The 16289-nt window shown below is 37.5% G+C and overlaps 1 protein-coding gene across 3 annotated transcripts in view; it reads left to right on the forward strand.

Moving 5' to 3' along the window:
• Positions 1-3864: 3864 nt before the first annotated feature.
• Positions 3865-16289, forward strand: part of LOC126326445 (nucleolar pre-ribosomal-associated protein 1) — a 170176-nt gene continuing 157751 nt past the window's right edge. The window contains exon 1 of one of the 3 annotated variants that reach the window (XM_049995641.1): positions 3865-4350. In XM_049995641.1, coding sequence (XP_049851598.1) covers positions 4218-4350 — 133 coding nt within the window. In that variant the 5' untranslated portion in view covers positions 3865-4217. Of the gene's footprint in view, positions 4351-4806; positions 4918-16289 lie in introns of those variants that run through there. The other 2 variants (XM_049995642.1, XM_049995643.1) reach the window with 2 other exon arrangements.

Raw genomic sequence — 16289 nt, forward strand, 5'->3', positions numbered from 1 at the left:
CGTCTCACGCGGTCTGCACGTCCAGCACGAACGCTGGTCCAACTGAGGCGCCAGGTGGAAATGGCATGGCAAGCCGTTCCACAGGACTACACACAGCATCTCTACGATCGTCTCCATGGGAGAATAGCAGCCTGCTTTGCTGCGAAAGGTGGATATACACTGTACTAGTGCCGACATTGTGCCCGCTCTGTTGCCTGTGTCTATGTGCCTGTGGTTCTGTCAGTGTGATCATGTGATGTATCTGACCCCAGGAATGTGTCAATAAAGTTTCCCCTTCCTGGGACAATGAATTCACGGTGTTCTTATTTCAATTTCCAGGAGTGTAATATCTCAGATATTATCGGTGTATTTTGGTTCTAATTGTGACTGTAGATGGTTAAATGTCGTATTTTCTGTGACAATTTTGCAAATGATGAACTATACATATACTTGATAGAACCAAATTTCGGGTTTTTTAATCCAAAATGTGGAAATCTGATACTAACCTTAATTGTTTGCAGTCGCTCCTCAAACATGTTTCCGCTTATTGCCATATTTTCTTCGTATCTTGTTGGCGTCGCCAGTTATAGCTGGTGTAGTATGGCACATTTACGAGCGCTCATAAGAATTTTGCTTAACAATATTTATTTAAAAGTTTCCAATATGCATCACTAATTACACAATGTCACTTGGTTTTCGTTTTTCAATACAGGTGACACAGAAGGTTTAAAAAAATCTGAGATATTTGATGATATTATGAAACTGCATTTGAATAATGCACCTCAATTATTTTTCCTGTTTTTACAACGAACAGCTTTTCCCAAATTTCTGCCAGAATCACTGTTATCTCTCCACATGCAATTCTATTACACTTCCAGTCAGTAGTTCTACCACAGGTGTAGTAGGTGAAATGTTTTTACTAGGATTTCACTTACTTTCGTCACTGCTGATAGCTGATTGAGGGCCTAGAGCCATGCTTTTTTGTTGAACAATGCTGCAACCATTGTTCTCTAAAGCTGCAACCATTGTTCTCTAAAGTTGCAACCATTGATTCCAGTTTATTCACCAAAAGTACCAGTGATAAATCAATATGTGCTGCCAAAACAGTACTAATAGTCTGCAGAAACTGTATAAGCCACAGTGAATGCAAGTAAGTCTCGAACAACAAATCATTACCAGCAAGTGTTTTTAGTTCCGCTACAATCTACTTTGGCAACATTTTGCCCCTCGGGCCTTCCTTATGCAATCTATTTTCCAGTGTTAAAGAATATTTTTTTATTAATCCAGCGTTAGGAGCTTCGTAATTTTGCAAAGCTATCACCTCTTCAGCTTGCATGAATTAAGCTTCATACAAGTGTGCTACAACACAGTGAAATCTAACGATCGAAGACATAAAGCCCTAGAGACAAAAAGTGCTCTCTATATGATGGAACTACGGATACTGTCTTTAACCTAAAAGTAGTAAGTTTTACATTCACAAAATTTCTGCTTTCAGTTGCAGGGATTTGTGAAGAGTTTGCCTACGAAATGAAATGGTTAATGCTCATTTCTCAACAAAGCAATCGATAATTTGTATGAAGTCATTTTTACGTCGCACACCACATCGACGACCACATGATTGGCTCTCAACATGATCGGCTATCAACTATCGCTAGCATTCGATAAGCCTCTCTCATAAGATTCCATGTGCGCATACTGGAGGCTTGCAAAAACACGCCATTCTTGAAATGATTTATTGTAATTATTGCTATAATAAAATGTCACATTACGATTTATCAATTGTTAATCTCTTCACATAAGAGCGCCTTCTTAGGAGTGAGTTATTATCATGAATAATTTTCAAGTTAGGAATGAGACGCAGTTGTTTTATAATTTGCAATATGCCATTTCAATGTAACAGGGCTCTGAAATTTTACACAAACACATCACCATTATCATTAAATGTAGCTTATTAACGCATCAACGATACATGTCTTCAAGGTAGAATACTTCTTGTATTCTATTATATTCTGATAACCAAGACTGGAGTTAAATATTGTATGATTAAGTGCTAGTGTAATGAACGACGTCGTAGTCTGTGGAGTCGAAAGTTGTTGGTTCGCATCCCCTTGCATACAATTTTTTCATGTTAGCTTTGTCAACACGTTCTGTTACATTCTTATGAAAGAGATACAAGTGTGTTCTGCGATATTGGATGTTATTTACGTGCAGTCTGATATGAGAACGAGAGATGACATAAATATTTAGCGATTTCTGTGTATATTATTTACTTGTTGTGACTGAAACGTGCGACAATAAAATTCATATTCTGCCAGTTCACTAATATGTGGCTCTCTACTTCTGAATATGTAACGATTTCAGAGTGTGTAATTAGATAGCAACTTAAGAGGACATCTTAAACTGATGGAAGTGAATCGAGGAGCAGTGATATTCTTATAAATAAATTAAATGAAAATACAACCTGTCACTTTTTTGGATAATTATATTTCATTCCATGAATCGGTTTTCGAACCATTTCAGGTTCATCTTCAGATGGTTTCTGGACGTTACATAATTATTTTTAGCCTAATGCTGGGTGCTGGCTTGCAACCAGTTCATGAAATAAAACATAATTATTCAAAAAAGTGACTGGTTGCAGTTATATGTAACTTATTTACTTTCAATTGACAGTCACAGGTTAGCCGATCACGCGGTCGTCGATATTGCGTGTGACGTAAAAATGACGACAGTTTTTTGGAAACCGTTGTGAGAAGAACATTACCGCACTGGAACCTAGTCACTGCAGTTTTTGTTATTCAGGTCGATATCATATGTTTAAACAAAATCAACCCCGCCAGATTGCCTTTTAAGTTATGCCGAGTTTACACTCCAGTTATGTGTTAGTCTGGGTTGTATAACACGTTTCCCGTGCTATTTCGAGACAGAGCTTAACCCCCTGTTAAATGGTGTTTGTGGTACCGGCACTTGGTAACTTTTCCGTTGTGAATAACTAACTGCGTGACCTACAGATAAGAATTCAGTTACAGTTACCAAGATTCACTGACATAATAAGATATTATTTGCTGATGAAATCTCTCATTGACAATAGAAATTTTTGTCTGTCAAAGGAAGGCTGTCTGAATTATGAGTGGAGCCCATCGAAACCATTAATCAGGACACTCTTTCAAGAACTACAGGCAATGATACGTCAGTATATTATCTTTCTTAAGCGCATTTTTAATGAGAACTGTTCCCTCTGCAAAACAAACAGTGCCTGTCATAACTATTAACAAAAAGGACCTTAGTAACAGTTAAAAACGACTTTTCACCGCAAAGGGGAACATTACTCAAGTGTAGAAGTGTTCAATGTACTCTTAAATAACACAGAAAACCTATAGCGACGTATTCGTGGCACCTCTTTTTTCGTTCACGAGTGAGAGCTTCAAAATTGGCGGAACATATGGAAGCCACAGTATTGTTTGTACTAGCTCTCAACCATTTATTGCTTCATTTAATTTGGATGTCTACTATTCCTGGATCAAATGCACACATATTATAGTTTTGTTTTTCCAGTTAGATCATTTCAGAAGAACAAATTCACTAATGGAAACAAAGTAGTCTTTGTGGTCATGCAAACTTTTCCGATGTGTGCTACGATGAACACTTGCCATTTTTTCAGCCGGATGGGGACGAGAGACTCGTCAAAAGGTAGTGTTAGCCGAACGCTGCCGCCTTGTTGGAAACCCACGAGCTTTTCGTGAAAATAGTGTTAATGACAGTGATCTGCTTCGTAGGGCTTGTGACTCACAGGTATTTGTATGAGTTGACCAGTATAGTTTGTAAGTTGCTGCTATTGCAATCATAGGTTACTAAGTTTCTGAGTTCTATAATTCTACATTTCTCAACAATCAAATGCATATGGGGATGCCCGTGCAAGTTTTGGTTGCATGTGGCATCGTGTACTTGCACATGTCTTCTGCTAACATATTATCTTTGACTATGTAGCCACAAAGTAATGCACGTGTGTTTGTTTACATGTTATTGCATGCGGGAATATATGAATTTTGTTGTGACTTTGACAGAAATTACAGAGCTACCTGAAGTTAGATGAAATATGACATTCCTCTGCAGCATTCACTAGCTATCCTTTCCTAACGTCTAGAAACAAGTGTTGCATGACATGAGAAATGGTTATATGTTGGGAGTAGTGTTACATTTATAAAGGAGGGAATATTCAGATTGAAGTGTTACATACAGTTATGAGAAAAATGGCTCTGAAAGGACTTAAACGACGTGCATCCATTGCCAACAGTGTTCATCCAGAAAAGAAGAGTAAAGGATTTTCAGTTAACTCATTTCTAAATAGTTTGCAGCAGCCCGAATGCCTCACATGTGAGTTGGAGTTTCTGTGCATGCCAAACGTTTCTTCCTTCACGTTCGTTCATATCTTGTTGTTTGGTTCACATTCATCAAATACCGTGGACCATAATTGCACACACTCGCCACGATGTAGATGATACAGTCCTGCAGTTACAGAACACTTTATCAGTGAAAAGTATAGTCTCTCTCTCTCTCTCTCTCTCTCTCTCTCTCTCTCTCTCTCTCTCTCTCTCTCTCTCTCCCCCAGGGGTGTGGTACTTCACCACAACTAAGATTTCGTGGTGTGTGTGTGTGTGTTTGTGTGTGTGTGTGTGTGTGTGTGAAAAACCGTGCAGACGTGACAAAATACAGACTTATAACATTGTTATTCGATTAGCTGAACCAGATTAACTGGAGGCGTTGATACTGCTTTGCCAACTCTCTGGCGAACTATCAACTGAATGTACCAATACCATATGTACTGATGATGTGGCATCATACATATATAAACAGAAGATAATGGAACAGTGTTTTTTTGCGTCTGTGTTACTTTTTGGAATATGGGTTGTAATGACAAATTGATCTCATGTATCATAAGATGTATGTTAGAGGTCTGTCTATAAACAGCATTTAAAAGTGCTCAGCAGTAAATTAGGACATACTATTTCTGGAATCTAATATATTCACTTGTATTGTAGTAACTCTACTCTATAAGCCATTATGTTCTCCAATCTCCTTATGTCTGTTGGCTGTGTGTTGTAAAGAATAACACCTTAATGGGTCACATGTTTTTGAGTATGTGAGTGGTTTTTGCTCCCTCTACATGGAGGGACCCACAGTTGTGTTGTAAGTTGGCAGTTGCAGTGAGCCCTTACACATCTGTGTGACATGATTTGAGTAGCCGTTTTCAATAATGAAAAAATTTCTTTTAATCAACTAATGATTTCACTCCATTCCATAAGCCATAAGGAACTAGAAGTAGTCAAAGTAAGTCATTCTATTACCTTCTGAGGAGCATACTTTTGAACTTTTGAAATGTTTCTCTGATCAGAACATGCCAAATTGAGTTTGTGGTAGTTTTTTTTACACAGTCAGTCCAGTGTAAACTTTGATGACCATAGATTGCTAAAGTAGTGCAGGCCTACTCTTTTTAACTCATAATTAGTTTATAGGATGTATCAGTCTTAAATTCTCTTGAATAAAATGATACTTATTTTTGAAAATTGGAATAAACAATTCAGACGATGTAAGTTAAATGAAGAATACTGTGAAATGAAATAAACATACAAGCTTAGTGCAACTGAAAGTGAGGGACTGTAGACTAAAACAGTGGTAATGGAAATGTAGATTATGATTAACGTTCTATTGAATGTTGCCAGTGTCAAGGAGACTAGTTGAAATAAAATTTTAGAGGAAATGAAGTCGATGAATAGTAGAAATAGTGTAGAATTCTGATTAAAATCATCTCACTTGGGTCAATCCACACCAAGTGGCCCAGCACTGGTTCCTTGACTATCTCAGAAAAAAATTATATTTGCTGGGTGAATTCTCCAATGTTTAGTAGTCACAAAAATATTTTTTTAAAACATTAATTGTTTTGAAATGGTGGCCATTTTTGTTCCAGGCCTTATGTGTTTTTTTGTATTTGCAAGCATCAACATTTTTTACAATTATTCAGTAGTGGATTGTCCTAAGTCTTTCAGATAAAATGCATTTATTTCTGGGCTACATATTAACATTATCATCACTTAGTTGAATATATTTTAACAGTTCAAAGTTATCAGCCACAAATTAAAAAAAACTCAATTTTTGAACAGTAGTTTTGCAAATAAAGATTAATTTCTCAGCTTTAATATGTTTCTGCTATTGCATTGTATAGCATAGTTACTTTTTATAGAGTATCAATGGTGATGCAGTTTACATTTAATAAAAACACTACTTAATTTTTTATTTTTTTTTCATTTTGTGGCGTGCAGTATCTTTGTTTGGGGACCTTTATGATATCAAACTACAGTATAAATTTCAACTGTGAGATTCATTTGGAAGTTAAGGGGGTAAAAATTACAAATACGAGTCAAAAATATGTTGTTTAACAACTGCGATATCTGGTAGGCTAATCAAATAAAGTATACCAGTTAAATAATATAGCACACCACATAACACTAGCTATTGATTATTTGTCGAAACAATGCTGTGGTAATTGTTTCACCGGGCTAACAATTGCATCTGCAAGCCTATACAAGTCTGAGTGTTGTCTTCCCCATTACACCAACAGTTGTTTACTCACACTTATTTAGCTAGAAGTTCTTGAAGTGTGCAGCTGAAAAACGGAGTCTTGGTGTTCTGTTGGTGTTATTATTAATTAAGCATCTCATAAAAGTGTGTATCAAGTGTATCCTAAAGACATTAGTTTAATCGAATATTAGAGTGAAGAAGAAACGGTATTGTTTTACTTATGAGTTGTCCTAAAGGTCAAATCAACATGCATGTATATTGAAAAGAAATACTTTTTTTAAAACAAAAGTGTTACCTTTTTGGTCAGTCTTCCATGGACCCTTTTCAAATGGCTCAAATGGCTCTGAGCACTATGGGACTCAACTGCTGTGGTCATTAGTCCCCTAGAACTTAGAACTACTTAAACCTAACTAACCTAAGGACATCACACACATCCATGCCCGAGGCAGGATTCGAACCTGCGACCGTAGCAGTCGCACGGTTCCGGACTGCGCGCCTAGAACCGCGAGACCACCGCGGCCGGCCATGGACCCTTTTGAGAAACATAAGAAACCTGTAACAAAAGGTCTGCGAGAAATAACATTTGATCATTATTCAAAAAATAAAAGCCCTTTTGACAATCTCATACCAAGAAAATCATGTGTCCAGCACATTATTCTAAAATATTTGTAATTCACAAGAGAAATGATAGCGAAACCTCAGATACAGAATTTTGTGACTTATCAGGGGTCGACAGAAGCATCCGATCACACATGTCGGCTTTGACCCGTTACGTCGGGGTGTTGTCGTGTTTGACGTCATGACGGCGCGGAGTTTGGTTTGTAAGTGTGGCGTGCATGTAGATGTCGTTGTGTTGTGGTTTGTTGTGCTCTCTGGTGGTATGTTCAGGGTTTTCATTTGTGTGGTGTAATGGGCTGACTTTGCTTTTGCTCATTATCCGGAATTGTTCGAGTGTCAGCTGTGTTTGTTGTGGAATTCGTTTCAGTGAGTTAACGATTTTGTGTGAAGGTTAATTTAGTGTTGTTCCCTGTACATCATGTGGTGATTTTAGTAAAATTAATTGGTTGTTGTTTTTGTTCAGGAATGGATATGACGGGTAAAATTAACAGGGCGCAGGTCAAGGGAAGTGTTCGATCCCAGTGTGTGGCTGTGTATGTTGATATTGATATCGGGAGATGTTTTTGAGCTGTATAGGCCAAGGGAAGTGTTTGATCCTAATTTATGGGTTTGGGAGCTGCTGTTGAGCTATATAGGTCAAGTGAAGTGTCCGATTCCAAATGATATTGTGTTTAGTGGTATTTGGGGAGTTTTGTGATGCCAGTTTTTTTCGTTTTTTTGTGTGGTTTTGTATGGGGGTGGGTGTCTAAATTTGTTTATATTTAGTTTTCCCCCACCCAAAAACACCCCATTTCCCGCGCATGTCCCATTAGTGTAATTAGGCTTTTTGTAGAAAGTGTGTTTGTTTTTCGATGTATTTTCTTCCTCATAATGTGTACGTGCCAACCTTATATGCGCCATATTTGAATCGTGGTTTATGGTCGTTTCCGCCATATTTGTTACATCATGGGTCAAAGCAGACTGGTGAGATCGGACGCTTCTGTATTTCCCTTATCAGCAACCATAAAAAAAAACTAAGATAAAACACCAAGTGCCTTGAATTCAAAAATTGAGAAAGTGGCAGCTACAGTCAAAAAGAATTTGGAAGTTTCATTTCAAAATACAATTTATACTAAAACAGGTGGAAGATCTAAAACTTCACCAACTGAATATGATGATTTGATAGAAAAGCTAAAAACTAAATGCAGTACTTCAAACAAAGAGGATGAAATTAAGATTATCAGTTTACTGCTGAATTCTTGGAATCGAACAAAAGTTATTGATGAATTTTATGTGTCAGAACGTCTTGTTAAGTTAACAAGGCAATTAATAAAAGAACAGGGAATTTTATCAGCATTGCCAAAGAAAAGTGCATCCAATTTGGTACATGAAAACACAATCAATAAAGTTATAAAGTATTGTGACGATGACAATTACTGCCGTTTGATGCCTGTTATCAAGATTAAAGTACTCAATCTTTTCATTGTATTGTACCCCATTCACAGAACTTACTGAAGTGTAAGATCATATCAACTTTGCCTGATTGTGAACGTCATCAATGTGGAAAACTTGTACAACTGGTTCTTCAAAATAAAGACATATAGTGGCTTGTATTTACAATGAACAGTGGTGGATTGGTGAAGTTGATAATATTGACTGTCAAAACCAAGATGTCCATGACCAAGGACATCTTTTTTTTTTAAAAAAAATGAGAAGGATCAATTTTGGATGACACTTAAAAATTTACTAAGGAAGCTGTTTCCCATGGAATTTACAACTGTGACTGCACGAACTTGTAATCCAACACCCAAACTGAGTGAACAAATTTCTCAAAAGTTCAATGAGCGATGTACTAAAAGTAAACAACAAGAGAACAATATAATGTAATTAGTAGGCTTATTTTCAATAAAGAAGTAAGTAATCATAGATATGATTAAATTATATACTGTAACTGATATATTTTATTCCATAAGCCTAGATATCGCAGATGTTAAAAAACAAATTTTTTCTCGTGTTTGTAATTTTTTTTCCATAACTTCCAATTTAATTTCAAAGTTGATATTTATACTGGAGTTTGATATCATAAAGGTCTATTAACTTTGAAATTTTCATGTTTTTGTTAGGTCCCCCAACAAAATGGAAAAATTTTAAGTTCCATAATGTATTTTTTAAAGTGTAAGCTACTCACCATTGATACTCTATAAAAAGTAACTATACTATAGAGTGTAATAGCAGAAAAAATACTAAAACTGAGAAACTAATCTTTTTTTGGAAAACCACTGTTCAAAAGTTGAGCTTTTTTTTTTTTTTTTTTTTAAATTTGTGGCTTATAACTCCCCCCATGAACCATTGACCTTGCCGTTGGTGGGGAGGCTTGCGTGCCTCAGCGATACAGATGGCCGTACCGTAGGTGCAACCACAACGGAGGGGTATCTGTTGAGAGGCCAGACAAACGTGTGGTTCCTGAAGAGGGGCAGCAGCCTTTTCAGTAGTTGCAGGGGCAACAGTCTGGATGATTCACTGATCTGGCCTTGCAACATTAACCAAAACGGCCTTGCTGTGCTGGTACTGCGAACGGCTGAAAGCAAGGGGAAACTACAGCCGTAATTTTTCCCAAGGACATGCAGCTTTACTGTATGATTAAATGATGATGGCATCCTCTTGGGTAAAATATTCCGGAGGTAAAATAGTCCCCCATTCGGATCTCCGGGCGGGGACTACTCAGGAGGATGTCGTTATCAGGAGAAAGAAAACTGGCGTTCTACGGATCGGAGCGTGGAATGTCAGATCCCTTAATCGGGCAGGTAGGTTAGAAAATTTAAAAAGGGAAATGGATAGGTTAAAGTTAGATATAGTTGGAATTAGTGAAGTTCGGTGGCAGGAGGAACAAGACTTCTGGTCAGGTGACTACAGGGTTATAAACACAAAATCAAATAGGGGTAATGCAGGAGTAGGCTTAATAATGAATAGGAAAATAGGAATGCGGGTAAGCTACTACAAACAGCATAGTGAACGCATTATTGTGGCCAAGATAGATATGAAGCCCACACCTACTACAGTAGTACAAGTTTATATGCCAACTAGCTCTGCAGATGATGAAGAAATTGAAGAAATGTACGATGAAATAAAAGAAATTATTCAGATAGTGAAGGGAGACGAAAATGTAATAGTAATGGGTGACTGGAATTCGAGTGTAGGAAAAGGGAGAGAAGGAAACATAATAGGTGAATATGGATTGGGGCTAAGAAATGAAAGAGGAAGCCGCCTAGTAGAATTTTGCACAGAGCACAACTTAATCATAGCTAACACTTGGTTTAAGAATCATGAAAGAAGGTTGTATACGTGGAAGAACCCTGGAGATACTAAAAGGTATCAGATAGATTATATAATGGTAAGACAGAGATTTAGGAACCAGGTTTTAAGTTGTAAGACATTTCCAGGGGCAGATGTGGACTCTGACCACAATCTATTGGTTATGACCTGTAGATTAAAACTGAAGAAACTGCAAAAATGTGGGAAATTAAGGAGATGGGACCTGGATAAACTGAAAGAACCAGAGGTTGTACAGAGTTTCAGGGAGAGCATAAGGGAACAATTGACAGGAATAGGGGAAAGAAATACAGTAGAAGAAGAATGGGTAGCTCTGAGGGATGTAGTAGTGAAGGCAGCAGAGGATAAAGTAGGTACAAAGACGAGGGCTGCTAGAAATCCTTGGGTAACAGAAGAAATATTGAATTTAATTGATGAAAGGAGAAAATATAAAAATGCAGTAAATGAAGAAGTCAAAAAGGAATACAAACGTCTCAAAAATGAGATCGACAGGAAGTGCAAAATGGCTAAACAGGGATGGCTAGAGGACAAATGTAAGGATGTAGAAGCTTATCTCACTAGGGGTAAGATAGATACAGCCTACAGGAAAATTAGAGACCTTTGGAGAGAAGAGAACCATTTGTATGAATATCAAGAGCTCAGATGGCAACCCAGTTCTAAGCAAAGAAGGGAAGGCAGAAAGGTGGAAGGAGTATATAGAAGGTTTATACAAGGGCGATGTACTTGAGGACAATATTATGGAAATGGAAGAGGATGTAGATGATGACGAAATGGGAGATACGATACTGTGTGAAGAGTTTGACAGAGCACTGAAAGACCTGAGTCGAAACAAGGCCCCCGGAGTAGACAACATTCCATTAGAACTACTGACGGCCTTGGGACAACCAGTCCTGACAAAACACTACCAGCTGGTGAGCAAGATGTATGAGACAGGCGAAATACCCTCAGACTTCAAGAAGAATATAATAATTCCAATCCCAAAGAAAGCAGGTGCTGACAGATGTGAAAATTACCGAACTATCAGTTTAATAAGCCACGGCTGCAAAATACTAACGCGAATTCTTTACAGACGAGTGGAAAAACTCGTAGATGCAGACCTCGGGGAGGATCAGTTTGGATTCCGGAGAAATGTTGCAACACGTGAGGCAATACTGACCTTACGACTTATCTTAGAAGAAAAATTAAGAAAAGGCAAACCTACGTTTCTAGCATTTGTAGACTTAGAGAAAGCTTTTGACAATGTTGACTGGAATACTAAAGGTGGCAGGGGTAAAATACAGGGAGCGAAAGGCTATTTATAATTTGTACAGAAACCAGATGGCAGTCATAAGAGTCGAGGGGCATGAAAGGGAAGCAGTGGTTGGGAAAGGAGTGAGACAGGGTTGTAGCCTCTCCCCGATGTTATTCAATCTGTATATTGAGCAAGCAGTAAAGGAAACAAAAGAAAAATTTGAAGTAGGTATTAAGATTCATGGAGACGAAGTAAAAACTTTGAGGTTCGCCGATGACATTGTAATTCTGTCAGAGACGGCAAAGGACTTGGAAGAGCAGTTGAACAGAATGGACAGTGTCTTGAAAGGAGGATATAAGATGAACATTAACAAAAGCAAAACGAGGATAATGGAATGTAGTCAAATTAAATCGGGTGATGCTGAGGGAATTAGACTAGGAAATGAGACACTTAAAGTAGTAAAGGAGTTTTGCTATTTAGGAAGTAAAATAACTGATGATGGTCGAAGTAGAGAGGATATAAAATGTAGACTGGCAATGGCAAGGAAAGCGTTTCTGAAGAAGAGAAATTTGTTAACATCGAATATAGATTTATGTATCAGGAAGTCGTTTCTGAAAGTATTTGTTTGGAGTGTAGCCATGTATGGAAGTGAAACATGGACGATAACTAGTTTGGACAAGAAGAGAATAGAAGCTTTCGAAATGTGGTGCTATAGAAGAATACTGAAGATAAGGTGGATAGAGCACGTAACTAATGAGGAGGTATTGAATAGGATTGGGGAGAAGAGAAGTTTGTGGCACAACTTGACTAGAAGAAGGGATCGGTTGGTAGGACATGTTTTGAGGCATCAAGGGATCACAAATTTAGCATTGGAGGGCAGCGTGGAGGGTAAAAATCGTAGAGGGAGACCGAGAGATGAGTACACTAAGCAGATTCAGAAGGATGTAGGTTGCAGTAGGTACTGGGAGATGAAGCAGCTTGCACAGGATAGAGTAGCATGGAGAGCTGCATCAAACCAGTCTCAGGACTGAAGACAACAACAACAACAAACTTTGAACTATTACAAATATATTAAAGAATACATTTAGCTAAGTGATAATGATGTTAATTTGTAGCCCAGAGTGTGTTGAACTAAATGCATTTTACCTGAAAGGCTTAGGACAATCCACTACTGAATAACTGTAAAAAATATAGATGCTTGCAAATACGAAAAAACACATGCGGCCTGGAACAAACATAGCTGTTATTTCAAAGTAATAAACAATAAATTTTTTAAAAAATATTTTTGTGACTAGTAAACATTGGGGAATTCACCCAGCAAATATAAAATTTTTCTGAGGTGGTCAAGCAACCAATTATTTGTTTCTTGGACCACTTGGTAGGGATTGAGCCACATGCTCACGTAGCTGTGTGCATTAAATCTTACACTTCTGTTCTGGGGAGGTGTTCTGGCCCCACTTTGAATGTGCCCTATGAATTAATGAGTAGAGCCGCTGTGCTGGCTAGTATGGATGTGGTTTTTAAGTGATTTCCTACGTCATACTAGATGAATACCTGTTTGGTACCCCAATCCTGCTTCTGATACATGCTAAGCAAACATTTAGAAAACTTTGTCACATTTGCACATGGAATTTTATCTACACACAGAGGGATAAGAGTGCACTGATCCCACTATGAGAGGTGTAGTAACTGATGGCCTAGATGTTTAGTCCCTGTAAACCCATAATCAGCAGCAGTGTAAAGCCTTCATCAAAACTATTCGAATACATTTGTTAATATGTATCAAAAAGTAGAATGAGAGAGTCATGAGAGACACTTGAAAAGAATAAAAATAAATACAGCAAAAGATTCTTATCTATTAGGCAACTTTGGATCATATTACTGCCTGAACTACTTTATTTAGCTTTTGAAACACTGCAGCTCAAGGACACAAACAGGACATTATGACAAACAGTGAGACTTTAGTTACATATTTCTTCAGAACTATAGAAAATGCCAAAAAAAGACAAAAAAAGAAATCCCTGGTAGTATATTCTAAAAATGAAAACATTTCTGATGTTATTTTCATTGCAGTAAGTAAAGCTGTTTGACACATGCAGAAGAAAAAGAAAGTTACAGTTATAGCTGTAGAAAGAATAATAGACAATGACACATCACTTTCCATATGTACATACCGAAACTGAAATTCACACTTAAGCACTTGGTAAACAGTTTATGGAACCACTTTCAGGACATTTCTTTATTGTTCCACTCTCAAATAATCCATGGGAGAAACAAACCCTTAAATCTTTCTGTGCGAGTCCCAGTTTCTCTCATTTTAATCTGATGATCATATTTCCTCTGTATGTGGGAGTCAAAATATTTCTCTTAATGACTGCCACCACAACTTGCATCTCATATCCATGACTCTATCTCTCTCCTCTTTTTTTTGTGGTAATGCAAACTGAGCTGTCTTTCTTTGGATTTTACTGATTTCCTCTGTCAAACCTATCTGGTAAGAATGCTATTACCTGCAACATTATTACAGAAGAGGCTGAATAAGCATGATGTAGGCAGTCTCTTTAGTAGATACATTGCATCTACTAAGTGTTCTGCCCAATAAAACTGTCTTTAGTTTGTCTCCCCACAACATTTTACACATGATGGTTCAATTTTTAGTTGTTCATAATTGCAATCCCAAGGTATTTAGAACAATTGACAGTCTTTAAAGTTGTGTGGTGTACCATGTAACCAAAATTTAACCGATTCCTTTTAGTACTCATGTGGATGACTGCACACTTCTTATTGTAGAGTCAATTGCCAAGTTTGACACTATACAGATACCTTGTCTAAGTCATTTTGCAGCATATTTTGATTTTCTGGTGATTTTATTAGACAAAAAATGACAGCACCATCAGCAAACATTCTAAGAGGCTGCTCAGATTGTCCCTTGAATCGTTTATATAGGTTAGGAACAGCAGAGAACCTACAACATTTCCCCAGGAAATGTCAGACATCACTTGTTTTGTACTTGATGACTTTCTGTTAGTTACCACAAATTATGACCTTTCTAACAAGAAATTATGAATCCAGTTGCACAGCTGCCAACCAGCATGTATTTCGAAAACATTGATCATGTGAAACCCAACTCACACTTTTCTCACGACACACGGAAAGCTTTGGATCAGGGCAACCAAGTAGACAAGCAGTATTTCTTGATTTCCGAAAAGCATTTGACTCAGTACCGCACCTACACTTATTGTTAAAAGTACGACCGTATGGGGTATCAAGCAAAATTTGTGACTGGACTTTTTAGTAAGGACGACCACGAATGTTATGGTGTGCACCAAGGAAGTGTGTTGGGACCCTTACTATTTGTTAGTTAGTTACATGTTCCATTGATCAATCTCACAGTAACCGTTATGATGTGGAACGTGTCAAGTGCTTAAGACATGCACACTTGAATCAATGTTTTAAATTTTTTAACTTAATTTTTATTGCCTACCCCATTCCCTTACTTATAAAACTATTATTGCTGTGTGTCAGACATTTTATTTCGTCTGGTAATTTATCAGAAAGTTTTACAGCAGTGTATTTTACACTTTTCTGTGCCAAAAGTATGTTAAGTAGAGGATAGTGTAAGTCTTTCTTTCTGTTCATGTTGTATGTTAATGACTTTGCAGACAATATTAATAGCGAAATGATGCAGGTATCTATAACGAAGTACTGTCTGAGAGAAGCTGCATACATATTCAGTCATATCTTGATAAGATTTCAGTGTGGTGCAGAGATTGGCAACTTGCTCTAAATGTTCAGAAATGTAAAATTGTGCACATCACAGAGGGAAAAAATCTAGTACTCCATGACTGTAGTATCAATGAGTCTCTGTTGGAATAATCCAACTCATACAAATACCTATTAGGGATATGAAATGGAATGATTACGTAGGTTCAGTCATGGGTAAAGCAGGTGGTAGAGTTTGGTTTACTGGTGGAATACTGGGGAAGTGCAATCAGTCTACAAAAGAAATTGCTTACAAATCACTCATGTGACCCATCCTAGAATATTGCTCAAGCATGTGAGACCTGCACCAGACAGGACTAACAGGGGATACTGAACTGATACAGAGAAGGGCAGCAAAAATGGTTACTGGTTTGTTTAATCTGTGGGAGAGTGTCACAAAGATACTGAAGGAACTGAACTGGCAGCCTCATGAAGAAGGACATAAACTGTTCCGAGAAAGTCTAATAACGAAGTTTCAAGAACCGGGTTTAAATGATTACTTTATGGATATACTACAAACCTCTATGTATCACTCACATAGGGATCTTGAGGATAAGATCAGAATAATTACTGCATGCACAGAAACATTCAATCATTCTTCCCGCACTCCATATGTGAATGGGACAGGAAGAAACACTGATAACTGTTGCACTGGGACGTGCCCTCTGCTGTGCACCTCATGATGATTTTCAGAGTATAGATTTAGAACTGTGACATTACTCCATTTGATAAGAAGCTGAAGTGAGGAATGGTGTCAAAAGCTACATGGAAATTAAAAATATAGAATCAGCTTGAGTGCCCCATCATTAACTTCATG

Source organism: Schistocerca gregaria, chromosome 2 (assembly GCF_023897955.1).
Source record: "Schistocerca gregaria isolate iqSchGreg1 chromosome 2, iqSchGreg1.2, whole genome shotgun sequence".
Lineage (NCBI taxonomy): Eukaryota > Metazoa > Arthropoda > Insecta > Orthoptera > Acrididae > Schistocerca > Schistocerca gregaria.